Raw genomic sequence first — 22,626 nt, 5'->3', positions numbered from 1 at the left:
TCCATATGACTCGGCCGGACCTGATCAATTTCCTCTTGAGCGTTTTAACTACAGGGGTATCCAGCGCTCTGATAGTTTCTTGTCGAGGACTGAAGAGATTCCGTGTCTGCACAGCCTTTCCCTCAAGCCACGAACTGACCCACTTGCCGAGCAGAGCAGAGCAGGAAAGTCGTCTTTGGTCCTGTAGCGCCCACATGTACACAATATTCAAGGTGGGATCTTACCAGATTGTGTAACCTAAACATCAGCTTCCATTGATTTTAAAATGTACACTCTTCTAACCGCAATGTCTAAATGATCCTGTAATGTGCTTAACGTGTGCGCTCTTGAAAATTAATAGTTAATACTTGGCATTCTACATTTGAATTCGATCAATTCCATCTAGAGGCAACAATACAATTACAAAGATTGAACAAGTCAGCCACGCATCGTCAGAAGCTCTCTTTTAAACGCTCACGAAAACAATTAAAAAATATGTTTCCCCAAATGAGTTTTACCCAGATCAGACAACTGTAAATGCCACACTCTGCGCAGCCAAATTCACATTTATATACGTTCACCTATTACTAATGCGCAACTTTTACTGTGAAACACGTCCATCACTCCATTCAGTTTCTCAGCGCTTCTTGCAATTCTGGGTCGCGGGGGAGCCGGAGTCTCCCTGCCAAGTGAAAACAAGCTGGAACAAAATTGTGTTGGTTTTTTTGCTACTTTTTGGGCGAAGCGTCCGCTTGCGCGCAGCCGGGCCCCTCGCTGTGCCACTCGTGACGCGGCGCGGGGTGGGTCGCTGTGCGGGGGCAGAGCCGAAGGGAGGGAGCTGGCGGGGACCGAAGTACAGCGCCTGTCGCAGCCCGGTCCCGCACTCACACTCGCTGCGAGGCGTGGCGTGGTGTGGCGTGGCGTGGCGGGGACCTGCGTGCGCTCGCGCGGAGAACACGGCTTCGCGTGGCCGATGGGGCAGCAGGAGCAGTCCGGGCTCAGCGGCTCTCGGTAGCGCAGCTGGTGCACAAGCCTAACGTCTGCCGTTTGCCAAGCGGAAGTTACAGGCAGTAGGAAGTCTGGGGGCGAAAAAAAAGAAGTTAAGAAACTGTAAAGGAGGAAAAAAAGTCATTCAACCGTGTGACAAGTTCACAAGAAAACAAAACCCTCTCACGGGGGGAACGGAAGGAGATGGATACGCACGTTAAAGAAGGCCAACTCTACGTCCAGCACCAGAAGTTTGGCAAGGTAAAGACCGAGATCGTGTGCTGTCTGACAGGCTGGGGCGGGCTGTCTCCCCGAGCGCTCATCGGTGCGCACACACCCGCTCCTGCACTGCCCTGCCCGTCTGTCAGGCGAGCTCGCAGAGCGCACGGCTCGGAAGCCTTCCAGCCACAGTCTTTCTGCCCTGTGTCACGTCGAACCCTCTTGGTAATAAAGTTTAGTTTTCTGTTGCACTTTGGTGCACTGACAGTAATGAAACTCTTTTAAAAGAGGAAGTCGGAGGAGAAGGCAGAGGTGGCTGTGCTGAATGCGTGCGTGAAGAGCAGTGTTTTACACTTTTTTTTCGGTTTTTGGTAAACGAACGCATTCGAAAGTAATCGTCGGTGATTGTCGTTAATCTACACAGGGGGGTGAAACGTTGAGCCTTGTGCGGATTGTGTAACCTTCCTCTCTCGTCCATATTTCATTTTCTGTAAAAAAAAACTAGCAGATACTAGACGAGGAAAGTTGCAGATAATCGCCGCTGGATTCTCTTCAGTTTATGCAAAGTGTAGCAGGACGAAGGGCTGTGTTGAGTTAGTGGATGTTGTCTAAGGATATCAAAAACAGTGTACCCGAAAAGCGTTTATTTGAGGAATACGGAGGCTTAGTGATGTGATTTGTGCATTGGCGTAGTTGGCCACGAGCGAGCTGCTAGATTTATTGCGTATCTAGATTTATTGGAAAACATTGCATAAGACAGAGCATATCTCACGACAGAACGATCCTGTGGCCGCTTTCTTCGTGTGTGCTGTTACGACAGAGCTAGGTCAATGCGGTCATGAGAAGTTGGGCTCAGTAGTGAGTTACGTGAACTTGTGAGTTCAGAAACAGGTGCAGCGATAACACTGACGTTCACACGGGTGACGCTGACGCTATGAGCTGCTGACAGGTAGCATAGGAAAGTGTCCAGGCCAGAGGAGGAAGTTCACAAGAGCTGAGTGATTTGGCTGTTAGAGCAGTTGGACTTTGGCTGAAGCATTGCACCACAACATCACTGTTAATATAGTTGCTAACATCTTTATCCAAAGCGACCTCCCATTGTTCAGCATTTTACTGTTTTACTTTTGCTGCTTATGTCCTACCTGGAATATGAGCCCCCCACCTCCTAGTCACCACTCCAGGGCCCTGACCAGTCCTGGAGCAGCACGGAATCGCCCATGAACTGGGAATCTGACGGCTGGCTTGTAGGAAAGGATAGATGAACTGAAAGGCCAACAACTGTTGTCCACTCGTATGTGCCTGAGACATCCACCAGCCACCAGGATGTGCTCTGGGCTCTGGGCTCTGTGAAATCAGAGCAGGTCAGACCTTGGCTTTCTGTACGTGTCACTGAGATGCTGTCTCCATGGGGGTGGGGTGGGCGAGTGTTGGCACAGCAGTGAGATGTGACTCTGACAGCTCAGTCACCTACTGCAGCGGCACCTTAGACAGTATTGTTTCCTCGGTCCTACTGGTGCTTGGTGTTGTGAGCCCAAGTCGTGGTTTGAGTGTCATGCTGTGGGCTGCAGTTGGACCATGGGAATGGGATGGAGGCACTCTAGCCCGGTACCTCAAGTAAGTCAGTTAAGAAATTGGAGATTGGAGTGCTCTCTACTTCTTCCTTACAGGCTGCCTTGCATGACACTGATCTTAAACTGATTTTTATGAACAGTAGCTTTGCATATAAAGCTCACAGTTCGTGAGGGTGGAGAAGAGATTTCCATTTGGGACTTGAAGACAGGAGTGTTGAGTAGCTGTTAAGGGCCTGGACATATGATGGGGTGGTTGCAGGTTCCAGTCACAGCTGGGGAACAGCTATTGAACTGTTGAGAAAGTCCCTTTGCTTGAGCTGTTTCAGTAAGATGGTCAGTTGTATAAATAAGTACAGTTAAACTGTCAGCTAAAGCAAGTAAAACATGAATTAATAAGTTGCCTTCCACTACCAAGAACTGATTTTGCTGTATTTTCATTGAGCTTTTCATTCACAAGCATCCCAAATATCTGTGGGAGGGACCGTCTTCATTCACCACACAAGAGAGTTGAGCTGAAGAATGTTGTGCTTCACTTATTCCACAAAGAAACACATTCCTGAGAGGTGAGGCACAATAACAAAAACCTGTGCTTGAAGGCATAAGTGGAGTGGAGAGTGAGGAGACCTCGTACTGTCACTAGCAGCTCGTAGGCAGGCAGTTTGAACATCGTCCCCTGCAGAGGAATCCCCAGAAGACAAGCGACTGCTGTAGCAGCAGGCAGCATCCGAGCTTTATGGCATTGCATCAATGAAAACAACGTTCTAAATCCTTTAAAAAATTGATACAATTCTGTGAGTTATAAAATGAGTCTTTTGTGATTGTCTGACAGAGGAGGCAGAGACGTTTGTTGTTTTGTGGACTATGTATGGAAGGCATGGACCATACCACAGCATGTTGGTGGAAAGAATATTGTTAAAAATGAGTCTTTGCACTTTTTTGCAGAGCTTTTCACATCAGTTTGTAATTTTTTAAGCGGGGTTCTTCCTCGATGCCATGCCCTGGAGCAATAAGGCAGTCACTGTAGAAAGTGCACGGAGTCTGATTGCGTCACTGTGAAAGAGACGAGGCCTTGTCACAGGAATGAGATGGTTTCTAGGTGGGCAAACGAAACCAGAACGCCCAAAGCGCTGTGTAATAGCACCCTCCTGCACCTCGCCTACAGAGAGAGACCTGTTGTGACGTGTGTGCAGATTGACTCAGGGCTACCCACTCAGACAAACTCCTTTGCTGGAGGAGTCCTGTTTCAGAAACACACTGCATCTCTCTGTCACGAGGCACTGTAGTGGGATGAGTTCACTATTCCTCTCTGTCACGAGGCACTGTAGTGGGATGAGTTCACTATTCCTCTCTGTCAAGAGGCACTGTAGTGGGATGAGTTCACTATTCCTCTCTGTCAAGAGGCACTGTAGTGGGATGAGTTCAGTATTCCTCTCTGTCACGAGGCACTGTAGTGGGATGAGTTCACTATTCCTCTCTGTCACGAGGCACTGTAGTGGGATGAGTTCACTATTCCTCTCTGTCAAGAGGCACTGTAGTGGGATGAGTTCATTATTCCTCTCTGTCAAGAGGCACTGTAGTGGGATGAGTTCACTATTCCTCTCTGTCAAGAGGCACTGTAGTGGGATGAGTTCACTATTCCTCTCTGTCATGAGGCACTGTAGTGGGATGAGTTCACTATTCCTCTCTGTCAAGAAGCACTGTAGTGGGATGAGTTCACTATTCCTCTCTGTCAAGAGGCACTGTAGTGGGATGAGTTCACTATTCCTCTCTGTCACGAGGCACTGTAGTGGGATGAGTTCAGTATTCCTCTCTGTCATGAGGCACTGTAGTGGGATGAGTTCACTATTCCTCTCTGTCACGAGGCACTGTAGTGGGATGAGTTCACTATTCCTCTCTGTCAAGAGGCACTGTAGTGGGATGAGTTCACTATACCTCTCTGTCACACTGCACTGTAGTGGTATGAGTTCACTATTCCTCTCTGTCAAGAGGCACTGTAGTGGGATGAGTTCACTATTCCTCTCTGTCAAGAGGCACTGTAGTGGGATGAGTTCACTATTCCTCTCTGTCACGAGGCACTGTAGTGGGATGAGTTCACTATTCCTCTCTGTCAAGAGGCACTGTAGTGGGATGAGTTCACTATTCCTCTCTGTCAAGAGGCACTGTAGTGGGATGAGTTCACTATTCCTCTCTGTCACGAGGCACTGTAGTGGGATGAGTTCAGTATTCCTCTCTGTCATGAGGCACTGTAGTGGGATGAGTTCACTATTCCTCTCTGTCACGAGGCACTGTAGTGGGATGAGTTCACTATTCCTCTCTGTCAAGAGGCACTGTAGTGGGATGAGTTCACTATACCTCTCTGTCACACTGCACTGTGGTGGGTTGAGTTCACTATTCCTCTCTGTCAAGAGGCACTGTAGTGGGATGAGTTCACTATTCCTCTCTGTCAAGAGGCACTGTAGTGGGATGAGTTCACTATTCCTCTCTGTCACGAGGCACTGTAGTGGGATGAGTTCAGTATTCCTCTCTGTCACGAGGCACTGTAGTGGGATGAGTTCACTATTCCTCTCTGTCAGGAGGCACTGTAGTGGGATGAGTTCACTATTCCTCTCTGTCAAGAGGCACTGTAGTGGGATGAGTTCACTATTCCTCTCTGTCACGAGGCACTGTAGTGGGATGAGTTCACTATTCCTCTCTGTCAGGAGGCACTGTAGTGGGATGAGTTCACTATTCCTCTCTGTCAAGAGGCACTGTAGTGGGATGAGTTCACTATTCCTCTCTGTCACGAGGCACTGTAGTGGGATGAGTTCACTACAGCTCTCTGTCACACTGCACTGTAGTGGGATGAGTTCACTACTGCTTTCTCTCCTACTGCACTGAAGTGAGATGAAAAGGGACAAGTAAAGGTTTATTCCATGCTGAATAGAGAAGAAAAGAAGCACAGCATTTCGGCTGTGGAGCCTTCTTCGTGTGTACAGCAGCACAGACAGAGGACTGTCCACAGAGTGACCACCATGTTTTTTCCAGGCACAGCCCACATGAAAGTGCATTTAAAACCAGGAACAGGAGGCGTTCTACCAAATGGGCTAGACCACCTGCATATCCACCACCCTAACATTGTAATAGTTGATTGAGCTGCACTTAGTTTCTTACACTAAGTCTTAATGGAGTTGTGCATCGCAAATGGAATCGGCATCTCCAGGCATAAACCCTTTTCTTGGTTTCTGTTTGTCACTTATTTCTATACAGTACTTAATTCTACTTTGTATCCAGTTTCAAAAAGTGGTCTGTGTGAGAAAAACCCAATACCATCAATGTTTGGTCTGTGTGCAAAGCTGTGGCTCTGTTCACCAGCACCCCATCAAAATTTCACCAGGACCTTTCTTGGGCATAACTAAAAAAACAGAGACAGCAATTAAATGCTTAAGACCTCAGAAGTTGCTGGAAAGCTTTAAAAACCAAATAAATAGTATGATAACCCATAATCCATTTCATATAAGGACGAGGGGGTTGGATCAGTTAAGGGGGAACTGAAACGCTATTTTTATATTTTGAGGTTAGAAAGAATCGGCGTTGATAAGTGCATCTCAAACCACAGAAAAAGTAAAAAATTACACAGTAACTTGTAAAACCTCATATTTACATCACAAAGCAGACGAAATCTCCAGGTCTGCGCAGCGCCATGTTGTCGGCAGTGTCTGTGGTTCAGACCGAGACAACTAAACCTCTGTTGACGTGTTGCGGCCCTATGACATTGTTAACAAGCAGGCCTGTGAATACAGCTCTTTTAATACAATAGAAGTATTGATCTCGACTTCCAGACTGTTTCCCGGCAAATACTGCTCATCATTAACTCTGCATGCAGATCACATTGGAACATTTCCACAGTGAAATGTCTGCTGAGCAACCTGCACGTACTGTATTTAATACGCCTGTGCTTATTTACTGCTTGTACATCACATCACATGAGTCATTACAGTGACTGGTGAGCAGGAAGGGCAGAATCACGTCACAGTCCATGAGAACTAGAATGCTAGTTTGTGACAACATGGCGACTTACAGTACTTTTACAAAGTTCACGATTTTGTGCTTAGTTTGAAATTTGTAATTTTTTCCTATAAGGTCAATGAATTTATTTTGTTACTGAGACTAAATAATCGGTCTGAGAAATTGGGACTGCAGTTCCCCCTTAAATGCTAACGTCCTGACAGGATGGATGGGCCAAGCAGCCTCATTGACTGTAACTGTTCTTGTGTTCTTACTGCCTAATGACCAGGCTCAGATTTAAGACTGGAGGGCGAATGAGTAGAGCAGGAAAAAAGATCTCTTCTGCACCAGCGTGCCGGGCCTGTCTCTTCCATGGCCTGTGGCCCGGTTTCAGCTCAGAAGGAGGGGTGTGTGTGTCTGAGTCCAGGCCCAGTCTGGCAGAGAGCCTCCGGTTTTCCAGGCTTGTTGCTGAAGAGAAAGGCAGCCGCACGGCCGCTCTCTGCCCTAGCCCTCAGCGTTCATCTCCCACCCCTGCAGCAGCTTCACAGGCCTGTTCGGATCAGCAGGGCCGACGGGTCTGCACGTGTATTACAGCAGGTGCACGATGCATCACATTAGCACACTGTTCTCCCAGGTGCATAAGCACTTGCATGAAATATTGATTTATCGACTTTCATCTTGCAGATAAACCTGCACAATTAACTTCTCTGATCTGAGAGAGTCAGAAGAAACTGGGCCTCATGAACACACACACCCTTATCAATCGCTTGATTTCCGGACATTCGAAAACTCATTCTCCCACACACACATCCTCTCACTTCATCCGGACCATTTCTTGTTTCATAGGAAAAACTCTGCTTCTCGGAGCCGCTGGGAGTGACCGTGTGCTCGCCGTGGGTGGTCCCAGCTGGTCTCCGAGACGCAGTGAAAGTTAGGAGACCCTTGTGTGGAGGGTCTGGCAGGGACACAGCCAGTCAGTTTAGGTGCTGTGGCTACGGAGACGTCCGTTTCTGTTTTCTGTCTCTTAATTTCTCTCTCCTCCCCATGCTTCTGCCTAATTGTGCTTCCAGATTAATAGTGACTCTTACTGATGTGCCAAGTGGTCTATTAACCAAGGCAAACCAGAAAGCTCCTTTTGATGAATCTTTTGAGGAACTTCAGTTTCTCCTCATTGTTTCTTCAATGCTGAGAAATACAAATGTTATTATTTCAGTTCTATGAGTATTGTTGCCATGGCTGCTTCGCTGTCATTGGAGGGAAGTCAGCCTTAGTAGAAAGTGAACTGCTCTTAATGTTTCCCCTTTACACAGGTGGCAGCCCTGCGCAGAGGTTGGCTGATTGTGTAGGAGCACCTGGCTGCCTAGAGCTCGCTCAGACCTCTTGCAAACTCTTTTCTTGATTTAGTTAAATATCTGGGCGCTGGATAGGAAGCCCCCTGTCCCAGCTCCCATCTTTGTCGCCTCTTAGGCCCACTCTCTTGTTCTCTCTTGCTGTGACGCAGTCCTTCACTGTGTCTTGGAGACAGTAAAAACACACTCTGTGGACTGTATATGGCCTCACCTGGGCTCTTCAGAATGGCTGGGTGAAAGTTAAATCTACAAAGTAATAAAACATCATTTTTGCCAGAGCAGGGCTGTCAGAGACAGTGGAGCACAGCAGCATCTGAACTCTGTGGGTTAGCCAGGAGACATCATGTCCATCTTCCTGTTGTCACAGCCTCTCTGGCCCTGGGCCACAGCTCCGGATTTCTCTGCTGTCTTCTTCTCTTTTTTGTGGCAGTGTAGAAACTGGACTTGAGAGATGGCATCGATAAACTGTTCGCTAAAGGTCAGTTTCCTCAACTGGGTTACATTTTTATGCGAGCGTCCAAAAATATCAATGGCCTATCTGATTGCTGCTGTCTCTCTTGTGAAACTAGCACGTTTATTATGGATGCAGTCATAAAAAGGATAAACAACATGTCAGCAATAAATCTAAAGCTCTCCTGTTCTCTGTGAGGACTGTGTGAATAGTTCACCCGGCTGAGCTGCCTTCAGTTATGTCTCTTTCTGTCTCTCGCTGGTCGTGTTTCTAACTCGAGTCTTTTTTTTCCTGGCTGCCTCTGCGACCTTCCTGATTTTCACATTGCAGAGGAAGTGTGGAGGAAAAGTTTTTAAAAAACAATAAAAAATGTAGCAAACTAGATGTAAAGGAAGTAGAGCCTGGCCAGCAGGAGAGAATCCTCAGTCTGGCTGATACAGAGCAGGTCCCCGGTGAACAGAGCAGCCTGTTCAGAGTGGCAGCTGAGTGCAGGGCACAGCAGATGCCACCGCTGGCTCTGTGCTTCATTCCTGGGGTCTGGACTGGAGCTGTGAGAGCCCTCTGGGAACTTGGGGTGGATGTGCTGCTGTTATGGGGCTCATCGCTGTTTGGGGGAGTTATGTGACTCCTGTGTACCAGCTGTGTTTCCAATGAGAGCCTGGACTGTAGGTTAATTTGTGGGTTAGAAATTTCGGCGCTGATCCACTGCTGTGTCTGCGCTGGCCGAACATCCTCCTGAGATCACAGCGTCGCCATTGGAAAGCAGATGCAGAGCAAGCGTTTGCACCTGGTCGGTTAAAGAGGATCTAACAGTATCTCCCGTTTCCACAGCGTGTAAAAAGCACGTGCAGGGCGCACATTCTGCTCTTTCAGGGCCTGGCGCACTGTGTGAGAAAGCAGGGCGTTGAGATGAAAATGGCTCTTCTTTCTTTTGGTTCTGGAAACGCCTGTGAGCTCTGCGTGTCCTTTCTTCTGTGTCGGCCAGGGTGTCTGTGTGGTGAACCTGCATTTCTGCTCGGCCTGCCTTCAGCAGAGAACTGGGGGACGACAGAGAGAGCTATTTTTTTGTCAATCTAATGAGTGTAGAAGTTCCTTGTCTGACTTCCTTCACTGTTTTGTAGCTGCCCAGGAGTTTAAAAAAAAAACAATTGAAAAGATGAGCAAATTTTTTGCTTTGTCGACACTTTTATTTTTAGTGTATAACCACTCATTATTTTCTGTTATTCCTGCCGGGTTTGAAAGGCTGATGATGTGTTTTTCGTGTCTCGGCTTGCCGTTCTGAACCCGTGACCACACACAGGGGAGAATGAGGAGGCTTGGGCAGGCGGCTGTATCCCGCCCACCCTGCTTTGAGCCACTCATCCTTTAGAATGTCACAGGCACCACAGCCCTGATTGGAGGAGAGGCACGTCCGTCACCAGCAGCACCACGCTCTGCTAGTGCCCAGCACGCCACCGGGGTCAGAGAGGTGCTGAGTGCTGAGAGAGCCCCGGTCCTCTCGATCCACCCAGAGATCCACTGGGAGTCTGGCTTAGTGACGGCATAGAGCTGAAACCCTGCACTGTCCCCGTGGCTCTTTGCTGGTTGGGGATCACTTCCCGTGATGCACGGGCCCTTGGCGAGGTCGTACCGTGACACATGGTGCTTCCTGTGCTCTGGCTGGGAACTGCTCACGCGTACTTCCTCCTGAAACTGGAACTCCTGTTGTGACAGTGTTACCAGAAGTGTGGAAATGAACATCTTCGAAAGCTCTGAGCCGTGGCAGTCCAGCTAAGCACCCCTCTTAACCCCGACCCGCCGGGTCAAAACACTAGAAACCTGTTCTTAGAGGACCAGGACTGGGGAGCCTCAGAACTTCTGTGTGATCCCAGAAAGAAGGTTTCTGCCTGGTGTCCCTGTGTATTTCTGCAGTGGATAGCAATGGACATGAGCACTTGATGCTTTTCCCTAGCGTAGAGGCCTGGAACTGGAGCAAACCCACAGCCACACGGACTGCTGTGCACATGGCCACGAGCCCTGGAGCACTGAGCGCTCCTGCACTCGAACTGCTTTTTCAGAAACAAGTCTCCATGCAAAAATCACAATACAAAAAAAGAACGAATTCCTTAGTTTCAGTTCTGCAGTAATATGCCAAAGTTTGCACTGAAACTAGTCACCGTTTTGGTCTTTCTCTATAAAAATATACTCAGCCTAACAATGGGACATGTGGCATATTTATTAATATGTTTCATCATGAAAACAATCATCTATCTTGCAGTTATTCAGGTGCATATTGTCAATGAGACATGAATCAGACAAAGAGGATTTTGTCTTTTGGATCCCCAAGCTCATGTGCACTTCAGTCAACAGCTCCCATCAGCATTTCAGGGAAATCGTTTCCATGCGTTGATAAACAGAGCTCAGAGAAAGGGGGAATAAATGCTAAATAAACTTCCTCTTGCTCCAGATGCAAAATTGCTGGCTGGGCTTTTAAATATGGCCTAATGCGAGTCCTGATATTGACAGGGGGCAGTGTAAGAGTCTGAGAAGACGCAGCGGTGAAGGTCACCGCTGCAGGATTGCCCTGTGCCTTGCTCACCCTTGACATGCTTTCACATTTCCAGCTTTGGCCCGGCAACTAATAAAAGAGGGCGTGCTGTGAGTTAGTGATCAGGAAGTCACAGATGACAGGAGTCTTTCCCTTAAAGGGCTCTGTTGTGTTATAGTAGCTCTGTGCAATTCCTCAGCGTATTTTCCTTCCTATCTAAATGCTGTTTTTGTAAATCTAAAATAAACATTCCCAGCATCATGCTGTCTACGGTATGAACACGCAGAAATGGGAGGAATTGTTCAGCCCATCTAGCCAATTTAGTCGTCGGTAGTTAATAGTTTCAAGGATCTAATACAGCCGTTTCTTCAATAGGCTGGGCTGGTTCCACACTCCCACGATACTTAGAGAGGAGCCTCCTGTTCTGAGTTTTAAGTGCACTTCAGTGCACCTGTGGTTCGTGTTTCACTGTTCAGACTGTAGTTCACTGGGCTGACTGACAGTATTCGTCCCGGGTCTCTTCATACTCTCTATAAAAGACTTAAAAGGGTTCGGTTCGGTTCCTTCAGTCTGTCAGTGCAGTTCATTCCCTTGAGCTCCAGGATGTTTCTAGTTGCTCTGCTGGGCTGATTCCAGAGCAGCAGTATCTTTTCTCTGATATACTGTAGCGCAGATAACAAAATGCTTATCATGACTAATTATGCAAATTCAGATTGGAGCGATGCTCTGAGGGCCGGAGTGCGGGCCGTCTCTCTCGGGCTCATCCGCAGAGCCGGGCTGGCGGGAGAGCAGAGCAGGACGTGCCTCTGGTTTCACAGAGAGCCGGTCGCTGGGGCTGGTGCTACCAGGAGAAAGAGTAAGTCACAGAAGGCAGATGAAAGGAGCTTCTTGCGGAGTTTTGAGGAAGTTGCTATCGCACCTCGCTGGCCTGCGCTCTCGCAGTCATTTACATATTTTCCGTCCTGTGAGCATGTTGCTGTGTTCCACTTCCTTCCCTTTATTTGGCGCTGTAGGCAGCGGGAGCTTGTCGCTATGGGAACACACATGGCCTCAGTCAGAGGGGTGCAGATGTGTGTGGGGTACTCCAGTGTAAGCAAAGTGGATTGCGAGATATTTTAATATCTGCTTCTGCTTCATCAAGCAGGTTAGCATATTAGTTCAGGAAAATAAGAAAGCTTACGAAGAGGAGGCCGTACAGCCATCTGGTCTCTTTGGTAGAGTGTTTTTTTTCAGAGATTTTAGGGAATTCAGAGATTTTTTTTCTCAATCTTTTTATTAGGGAATCAGACGTCAGTATTAAGAATTGTAGACACTTTTCAACTTAAGTGAATCTGCTGGAATATAGAGCCCCCTCTCTCTCTCTGAAATTGGAATTGGAATTGTTCCTAGTCGTGAGTTGTGCTGGGATCTCAGGAAATCAGCAATCCAGATTGGAGTAAAGATGTTTCATGTGATAGATTTCTCAGCTAGCTGCCTCCCTTCATATCCCAAGCGATTGAATGGACAGCAAGGATGTTCTTGCCAGACAGTTGTGTCCACTCCTCTGAGTGTGTGTGGTGGGCGTACCGAGAATGTGCTGTTTGAAATGAGGGAACACGAGGTGCGGTCTTCTTGTTCAGACCCTTTTCGTGGTGACTCGCGTGTTCTGAAGAGTGTGTCCTATGGAGTGGTGTTCCGAATATCCTCTCAGATTTTCTGGGGCTCATCCGTGTTATTCGGTTGCTGTTTAACTTTCACAGCATCCATGCAGCCCTGTCTGGCCTTGATACTCAGATGACGAGTTTGTGATGCTGTGGCTGGAGGTCTCTATTCCAGCACCTTGGCTACGCACTGGGATCACTGAGGGAGTGATTCGAGAGGTCAAAATCGGCCTGTAACTGTTGAGCCAGGGTACCTAGGCCAGTACTGACTATTATACTGGCCTCTGGTCTACCTTGGAACAAACCAGCACTGATCACTGACAAACAGCTCAAAATTGCACTCTCTGTAAAGAGCCAGGCTAGAGACGTACAGATCAGATGATACCCAGTGATTACAGCGATTGCACAGAAAGGCAGATGCTGGTTAGATCCTGCGTCGTGGATGTGTCACATGGTTGAATGCACACATGGCCCAGCATCTGAAGAGAGCACGTTCACCACAGTTTCTCCTACCTGCTGGCCTACCTGCTAACAAAATCTACCTAGTACATGTGTACCTTTCATAAGAGCTTTAAGGATTTAAGGAAAAACAAGACTGAAGAGTATTTTTTTTAGAATAAGTACTCTGTGTTCACATCCGAAAGCACACTATGCCACAATGAGGAGATAAAACCTGAAGATGTTCAGTATTTCTGTGTTGTGCGGTGTAATTAAACCTGCTTGCCACACATTTTTGTCTGCTATTAACCACAAAACCACAGAGAACTAACTGTATGTAGACTTTGGGAAGGAAACATGATGGAAAGAGCTTGAGACTCGAGGTCTCCTCAGGGAGCTCTGTGCAATTTCAGTACACATCACGGGAGGTCATCCAGGGGTACAGCTGTGACTTAGAGGGAACACAAAATGTGAAAAACAGACACAAGGCAAGAGATATCTCCAGAGGCTGCTGCGGGACAGTCTCGCTACATGAGGAGTGCTCAGGTGCAGAGGAGTGCTGTGACAGGCTGTGAACACCCACGGGCTCGGGGCAGCTTCTCTACTGAGCAGGGCAGGGGAAGACGAGGAAAGAGCTGAAGCGCAGCTGCCCCTGTCCCAGCAGTCGGAGAGCTGAGAGGGGACTGTAAACCAGCCCTGCTCACCCTCAGCACCCGGACTGCAGGACTGAAGCATCGCCACAGCAGGGATTCCAGGTGCCATGGCTGACTCCTCCTGCTTCGAGTGCGACGCGGAGACGTCCGGCACATGGTCTCCGATCAGGACCCACCACTGACACAGCGCTGACTGGGCTTAGGGCAGCACTGCACTAGAATATGTGTCTAGATGACACATTCATACAAGAGGTAATAATTGTTTCAGGACTGTCGCCTTCGCCCTTTCGTGTTTGGCTGTAGCCAGTGAATACTCTTCCTCCATGTTGTTCTGTTTGAGCGAGGTTACTTCCAGCTGAGCCCAGCGGTGAGCGTCTTGTCTGCGTAACCGCCTACACTGTGTAGAGTGAGTCGATCCCCGGGACTACATTCTCTGAAACTGACTACAGCGTTCATGTCTTCACACTCTTACACAGACAAGCAGAAAGCAACCAGAGTGGTTTCTGAAAAATGCAAGAGCCTGATGAAATAAGTCTGAGGTGTGAGCCCCTCCTCCTTGGCCTTCCTGCAGGCATCTGTGTGTGTTCGTCTCTCTCTAGAGTGAGAGGACATTTTATTTCCCTATTGCACAAACAGACACTGAAGGTTTCGTTACATAAAAAGTCTCACAAATGAAGACTGACTCAAGCTCTGCGCTGTGTACATGTTACGTGATCTCATTGCAAAATTAAATAAATATAAATAAAAAAAATATTCAACCCTCTGCCGGTTTAACTGTGGCACAGAGTGGCACTTGGTGATCGGCGTTAAATGATGCACAATGCAATGCTTTTTAGCTTGACTGATGTGTGATGAGACCCTTCTCTTACTCTTGATGAGTGGAGACCTGGGTCCGGCTCAGTGGATTGCTGAAGGGGCAGTGTGGTGGCTCTGTGGCTAAGGATCTGTGCCTGTGGCTGGAAGGTTGCTGGTTCAAATCCCGCTGCTGGCAGAGGAATCCTACTCCGCTGGGCCCTTGAGCAAGGCCCTTAACCCCAACTGCTCCAGGGGTGCTGTACAATGGCTGGCCCTGCGCTCTGACCCCAAGCTTTTCTCCCTGTCTGTGTGTCTCATGGAGAGCAAGCTGGGGTATGTGAAAAGACAAATTCCTAATGCAAGAAATTGTGTATGACCAATAAAGTGATCTTATCTTATGTGTTATGTGTTATCCCAGAACTGTATGCGCTGGGTCGTCCTGTGCTGTCTGTCTCCAGATTCTGTCTGCTGCTAGAGCTCTGCAGGGCTTTGTTCACAATCCTGTGCACGGGGCTGCAAACGCTGCAAACCATCATGCCTCCGAGCTCCTGCTGGCCATTGTTGTGAAGCACGCTAACTGAAAGCGTAGCCGCGGTGAAAGAGTGCAGCTCGTCAGTGAGGTAGACGCCACTGCTCTGAGCACTGATTCCTGGATTCCAAGCCTGTTTCACAGAGGAGCTGCCAGAGGCGGGGGACAGCAGCAGTGCTGCCCGAATAACCAGGTCTCTTTCTAGGCCTGGCTGTCTGCTTACTTATGTCTGGTTTCTGGGGCTGGGCAGTTACCCAATTTATCAGGAGAAAGTTGATATTTCTCATCCTCACTTCCCTATTTCATCCAGAGACTGGATAGACTGAGCGGACATGCTCACATTGATGTTTTGTTTTTAGAAGTGAACGAAGCTGTGGTTTCAGAGACGGATGACCTTTGGCATAATGCATTACTTTTTCCTCCCTTCTTTGTCAGAGAGAAAAGGCTGTGCATTGATGGGCCACTTGAAACTGTGACTTCAGAGTCTGGTTGGCTGGGATTTTTGATCTAGGGGCCAATTCTCTGACAAATCCCACCTCTGCAAGATGCTTCCAAAAAAATGAATGAGTTCAAGGAGGCAAGTGATCTTATTGAAAACTGAACACGTGAAAGAAGACAGTGTTCTTGAAATACCAGGTCAGTATTCAACGATGACCTCTGTACCTGGGCGAAGATCTCCAGTGCCAGTGTCAGGTCATGTATCTGCATGAACGTAGCCTTGCTCATACATGCCCGATGGCACTGGGAGCCTAGGTGCCTTCTTGGGGCTGGTCTATCCACAGACAGAGCTCGTCAGCTCGTCCTGGGCACGGACAGCAGCTGGAGTTCTGGCAGGGTGATTTAAGCATCAAGAGGGTGAGAGGACAAACTGACACACTTGTGTCCTCACATGCAAGATCAGACAAGTCTGTGCCTGTGTACTCTCTGTGCGTCACTCTCTGCACATTCCTGCTTTGCTCTCTGGCCTCTCTGTTGCTTGCTGGGAGAGCCTCTGGCTCCTTCGTTACCCTGTCTTGGATAAACAGAAAGTAATGGATGGAATAAGACCAAGTATATAGCGTCATAAAAAAATATTCATCCCTTTCAAATCAAGACCTTTTTTGTTATTACAAAAGTATCATTTTTTGTCAAAATCTGAGTGCTGAACGTGACCACTGTTGCGAGTTTAAGGAGTTGGCAAAAATGGCTAAATCTAGAATATACTGTACTGATCACATAAATCTTCTTCAAGAAAAATATTTGATATGTTGGCACTTTGTTTTGTGCAGAGTTTGACATCCTGTTTTCATGATCCCATAAATATTATTAATGAAGGACTATGGAATGTTGTTCGGAAAACCCTGTAAGAGCTTCTGTGGGTCCTCCATGTCCTGGGCCACGGATGCCCACATGGCCCAAAATCTTACCTAGCATCGAGAGGCGTACCCTGATCGCCGGCCCCTGACTCCTGACCCCTGCCTCCTGACCTTTGCCTTCTGGCTGGCTCAGGCACCCATCGGCGATGAAGTCGCATGCCTCCCAGCACAGATCTGTGCTGTGTCACCCCTCCGCAAGACACCGTGGCTTCAGAATTGAAACCCTTGGCTTTTAATTACGTTTCCATCTGAACCACATACAGAGGGCTCTGTTTGCAAAGCAGGTCACCGATTAAAAAGAAGCTGACAGATCAGTGTGCTGATAACCCCTCCAAAGAGCTCAGCGCTGACTCAGACACCAAACCACAGCACGGCAGAACTATTCAGTTCCTGCCCCTTCACTTCCGTGTGCTGTGGTGCACAGGATATCAGTAAGGCTTCACTGGGGGACACTAGAATAGTGAGCCTTTTTGTACCTGATCAATCAATTGAGGAGAGATTGCCATTATCGTGACAGCCTGGTGAAGTACCTTGCCCCATCTGTGACCAGCAACCTCCCAGGTCCAAGTCCAGAGTCCTGACCACTAATCCCCACAGCTGTCCAGTCAACAGGATCAAGACTCTGCCAGCAGGCGAAGAGAGTTTCTACAATATGCTTTGGATATTCTTACTGGAGTCCTCTTACAGTGGACGAGTTGCAGGAGTTACCATGGTGAAATATCTGCTGTTCCAAAAGTGCTAAACCTCCTGAGTGCGACCTTGTGTTTTTGTACTATTTGACATTTTGTGGCACCTTAGTGGTGAGGAGACACCCATAGCAGTTAGACCTCGATTGCAGACAGCCCACGTGTTTGTTTGGAAAAGGGAAGAGCCCCATCTGACTAATGCCCTGCAGCTTGGTGTTGTCAGACTCCAGTGCAGACTGTGTGGGCCCAGATAGACTGTGCTGTCTGATTGCCTCCCTCAGTGCTGCTGCTGTGTGCACTGACAGTCATTCAGGGCACCGTGTAGGTGTCTCCCAGTCTCTGAGAACCGCAGTCTGAAAGGCAGAGGAGGGGGAGAAGACAGGAAGATTCTGATTCTGCACCCTGATTTCTGACTTTGTTCTGCAAAATAAGATGCAGACGTAGGACAAACAAATCAGACATGTTGATAACGAATGTCAAGACTTCTTGGGTTTGAGTTTGAATGCGGCTGTTTTTTTATTGTTGTGGTTTTCTAATGTTTTTTAAATTTTACAACAGCTGTAGGCAAAAAACAAACTGCAGGGCCAGTCTGCAGATGGAAATGAAGGCCTGTTAGAGCTCTGGGGGTAATCAGGGGCAAAGCAAGGCCCTGCTTACATGTCCTGGATTCTTTCTACATCTGAGCCACTGGACAGGACAGTAATTCAGTCCTGTGTGATCATTGGAGCTGCACGATGTGAACTGTGACGTGATCTGGCCTGGTGATGTGCTCTTATCTATCAAGACGCTTATCTGCTGGCTCCGAGTAAATTTATATCTCTGTTATTGTGAGAATAAAGTTAGAAAGCAGTTTTACTCCATGTAAGCTGTGACAAATTCCAACAGATTTAAGTGAATCAGAATCAACAGTACACATTTGTTTGTGAGTCTGATTTTTAATTTTCAATTATTTATGTGTGTGATATGAAACATCGCTTCATCTCGGCGGTCGGCAGACCGGTGCCATGAAAACTCGGCAAAGTGGCATCACAGCCTGGCATCCCCCTGGGCAGAGCTGTCGGGTCTGGTGGCGGTAAGAGACACTGCTGACCACCACTGCCATCCAGTAACAGCACAGTGCCACCGCCCAACACCCATGGGCTCTCACGTCCACAGTCCAGCAGCCTCTGAGCTTGAACTTACTACAGAAACAAAACTGTACGGCCCTGAGACATCAACACACCCCTCTCCTACAAAACACAAGCAAACAGGCATTTTGCTTACTTCTACACAAGCCCCAGTCTTTTTCTTCAGTGTGGACATCAGCACTGGACACAAAGCTAGTTTGCTTGAGAGTCCTCACTAATGTGTGTCTGCAGAGGTGGTGCCCTTGGGTTTATCTGAGCAATTTTCTCTTGCAGTTGTGTGTGGTTAAAAATGCTGCTATGTGTGGTTTGAAATTTTTATGGAAATTGCTTCCATAAGCAGGCTGCAGTCCTGTCTGATGCACAGTGTTTATAGCAGAGGGTCACAGGTCACCTACCCTTGAGACTGCCATCAAAATTGTCTTTCATATTGCTCTTTACTGTAAGTCTAAACGCTATCGTTGGTGTAGTATAGCTTTCGCAGACAATAAAAGCTGTGTTTACAGGCATCACTGAAAGTAAAGTTTGTTTTGTGTCGATTCCTTCCCAAGATGGGCAGTCTCGCAGAGAGCAGGGTGCGAATAATACTGCAAATAGTGCGTCTGTGTACGGTTTTGTCTAAACCTAGTTAGCTTTCTTCATGTTGAAGAAAGAGGACAGACCACTTCATATACCTAGGTATCAGAGTTTATAGTCTGTGCTGGTTTTTAAAATATTCTTATATCAGGAATTCCCTCTTACATTTTGTATTTAAATATTTGTTTTACACTTGTCCTAAACGCGATAAAAAACTTGTTCAGTTTGGCAAAATGCCCTCAGATGTACTTATGTCTCAGAGGGGAGTGGGAGAACATACTGTATATCTTTCTCTCCACTCTCAGAGGTTCTTTGTTTTTAAATTATTTCAAAACCCGCCGAACTGTGCTGTGACTTCTTGCATTCCTAGATTAGCTGGATCCATTTCAGGCTTTCCGGAGCTACAGGTTCTTGTCCAAGACAGCATTCAGTGTTGAATGTTTTTTTTTTGCCGTGCTCTAGATCTGTTGGTATAGTAAGACACACAGTGTTGGGCTCTTCTGTCACTGAGAAAGGTGGCTGACCCCTGTGTCGCTCTGTGTTCTGCACTGGAAAGGAAGCTACTGCTTGGAGAAGCAGCAGAGCAGGGACCTACCCTGAAGCAGCACCCTCACATGCTGAATCCCTGAGCAGGGCTCTAAGTGATACCCCAACATGCTGAAATCCTGAGCAGGGCTCTAAGTGATACCCCAACATGCTGAATTCCTGAGCAGGACAGCCGATAAGGAATCTTCTGTAAACAGTGATGTGGGGAGCAGAAGAGACTGGTCAGAATATGTTGTGACGGTCGGCCTGGGTCTCAGGGTCAGGAACTCTATAGTCACGTTAAGAGGAAATGCAGGGCCAGCAGGCGTGCAGCACGGTTCCTCCTTCTCTGGCCATGAGCGAGAGTGCTGCAGCACCGAACGGCTGTCCTCTGACACGTCTTGGACAGTAAAGCCTGTTGAGGAAATGAGAAGAAGGACGTGCAGAGCTGCTGTTTTCTGTCTGACTGCTCACAGACGATCGCCAGTCATGCTGGGGAGTTGGCTGCAGGGATGTGGTCAGTCACAGCCAACGTGAAACAGCTGAAACCTCCCGCCGAGACACGTCGGGAACCTCGGCAGTCTCGCTGCCCAGACCCTTCTGTTCTTATGCATTTCTCTGGTGAGGCTGGGGGCATCTCCATCAAAACCAGTGCTTTCCCTTCCCAATGTGATGTGCCAGCTGGGATCTGTGTCGCCTTCATGGTCACTGTTTAAAATGGGGGGGGTTAAAAAAAGGCATTGAAGGATAATAGTGGCACCTGGGGGGGCTCTACCAACACTGCAGTAGTGCGAAACTGCAGTTCTCCAGATGGCCATGAGCCACCTTTGTGCAAGTGAGGATCATCTCATCTGGCTCTTGGTAATGGAGACAGGATCCTCCATCAGTGCACCCTGGAAGCAGTCGTGCGCTCAGGCTGGAAAGGCGTACTGTAACCTCACTGGCTGTGATCATATGACCTATGGGTGGCAGGGGCTCTGTCATGTGTGGGTGGGGCCTTCAGTATCCATGATGCTGATGGTGGTTTTGTGAGTGATGAAGACATGTTCTCCACCAACACACAGTCAGTTGCAGTGCTGTGTGCACTGACAGTCATTCAGGTGTCTCCCAGTCTCCCAGCAGCGCACAGTCTGCTTTTACAGCTCTGCTGACTTGTGTTGAACATGAACGTTTCAGCTGGCCATACTTTGTGTGAAGTTCTCATTTCCTATTAGGTGTAGATGTACGTTCGTTTAGAAGTTAATAACAGTGCTTTCAATAAAATAATTGGACTGTTGCTCAGCATGTCGGGGTGTCAATTCAGGGCCCTGCTGAGCAACAGTCCAATTATTTTATTGAAAGTATGTTGCCATGTTAACTGACCCTTGGGCTGAGTAATTAAAGGCGACACCCTGAGCTATTTTCTCCTGCAAAGACCTTACTGCAAACCTGCCAGGCGAACAGAGTTTAAGCAGCACTGTTGGACTGTTGGCTCCTATAAGCTTATAACATGGAGAGCATTTCTCTAAGCACTTGCCAAAACGTCTTGCATGATAAAAGCTGTGACTGCCCACTGTGTGTGTCATAACAGGACCTTTAATCTAGGCAGTTCCAGGACAACAGACATACCAACACAGAAGCTCCAGTCTCTATCTAAGACTTCTCAAAACAAAACTTCCAATATTTCAAACACTCAGTTTCGTCGTCCACAATTCCAAAGTCCTACAGTTGCTGCTCAGTCCTTCTCTTTCTGGGGATTCTGCTCAGAGGCTCCGCCCTCTGTCTCTAGATAGCGGATATCAGTCAAATAAATTTAAAATCAAATTAAATGAGCTTGATTGTCATGACTTTTGAATTCCAGTGTTGCCAAAGCAACACTCTTACAGTTAACTTTAACATTAAATGACAGTTAATACAACCTCTGCAGTATAAATATGTTATCGGACAGTTACATACATCACATAAGATACTGTAATCTGGCATCAGGTCAGGTGACTGGGAGATGTAGCTCATTCCCCCAAGCTTGCTGGGAAAAGAGGTGCTGACAGGGCTGCCATCTTGTCTAAACCTGCTGTGCTCTTACAAAGTGCAGTATGGCAAACTGAACAATGATCAAGCATTATGTATTGACAGAGAAACCTCCTCCATGTTAAAGGGGAACTGCAACGTTGTTTTTACATTTTAGGGTTAGAAAGAATAAGCATTGATGTGTGCATTTCAAACCACAATAAAAATAAAATGTACACAGTAAGCTGTAAACCTTCAATTTACATTACAATATAGATGAAATCTCCAGGTCTGCGCAACGCCATGTTCTGTGATTCAGAATGAGGCAGCAAAACATCCGTGATGTGTAGCAGCCATATTACACTGTAAACAAGCAGGCTTGTGAATACATCTCTTTTAATCCCATAGACATATTGCTCTCGACTTCAAGACGGTTTTGCCGACAAATACTGCTTGTTAACTCTGTACGCAGATGATGTTGGAACATTTCTGCTGTGAAATGTCTGCTGTACAGCCTGTACCTCTTCGCTCATGCATCACATCACATTACATTAGTCATTACAGTGACTAGTGAGCAGGAAGGGCTGAGATTCTCATAAACTCTTGCTCTTGCCCGTGGCGAGACCAGGGGTTCGCAACAACATGGCGACTTACAGTACGTTCACAAAGTTTACAATAATGTGCTTAATTTAAAATTTGTCAAATTTTTCTATAATGCCAATAAATCTATTTTATTACTGTGATTTAATTACCGGTCTGAGAAATTGGGACTGCAGCTTCCCTTTAAAAGCTTGTGAGGGAGAAAGCTTACCTCCTTTTTCTGGCTTAATCTCATGCTTGTACATGGATCCGATTCCATTGCAGAAATGGAAGAAGAACTGGTTTGTGCTGTACCCGGCCAGCCAGAACGGCATCGCCCGGCTCGAGTTCTTCGACTGCAGCAACGCCAACGAGAAGCTGAACACCAAGAAGCTGGACAAGAAGATCATCCGCCTGTCGGAGTGCATCAGCATCCTGCCGGCGCTGACCGAGACCTGCCCCAAGGACAACATGATGGCCTTCTGCGTGGAGACCAACGACAAGACCCACGTGTTTGCGGCTGAGAAGCAGGTCAGCACAGAGTGGGTGGAGAAGATGTGCGAGATCGCCTTCCAGGTGAGCGGGACAGGGGCGAGGGGAGAGTCTTTGGGTGGAAGAGATGAACGTCTTGGGTCTCCAGTGCTCTGCTCCTCTTTAGGCCATATTCAGGGAA

At 47.6% G+C, this 22,626-nt stretch overlaps 1 protein-coding gene across 1 annotated transcript in view; it reads left to right on the top strand.

Annotated features, from left to right (window-relative positions):
* Nucleotides 1-861: 861 nt before the first annotated feature.
* dok1b (docking protein 1b) overlaps nt 862-22,626 on the top strand; it is a 30,875-nt gene continuing 9,110 nt past the window's right edge. The window contains exons 1-2 of the mRNA XM_088923675.1: nt 862-1,227; nt 22,239-22,529. Of these exons, the coding sequence (XP_088779801.1) occupies nt 1,171-1,227; nt 22,239-22,529 (348 nt within the window). The 5' untranslated portion in view covers nt 862-1,170. The remainder of the gene's footprint in view (nt 1,228-22,238; nt 22,530-22,626) is intronic.

Source organism: Atractosteus spatula, chromosome 1 (assembly GCF_055471065.1).
Source record: "Atractosteus spatula isolate fAtrSpa1 chromosome 1, fAtrSpa1.hap1, whole genome shotgun sequence".
Lineage (NCBI taxonomy): Eukaryota > Metazoa > Chordata > Actinopteri > Semionotiformes > Lepisosteidae > Atractosteus > Atractosteus spatula.
Note: the sequence above shows the minus strand (reverse complement) of the source record. Positions and strands in the feature narration are given on the sequence as shown.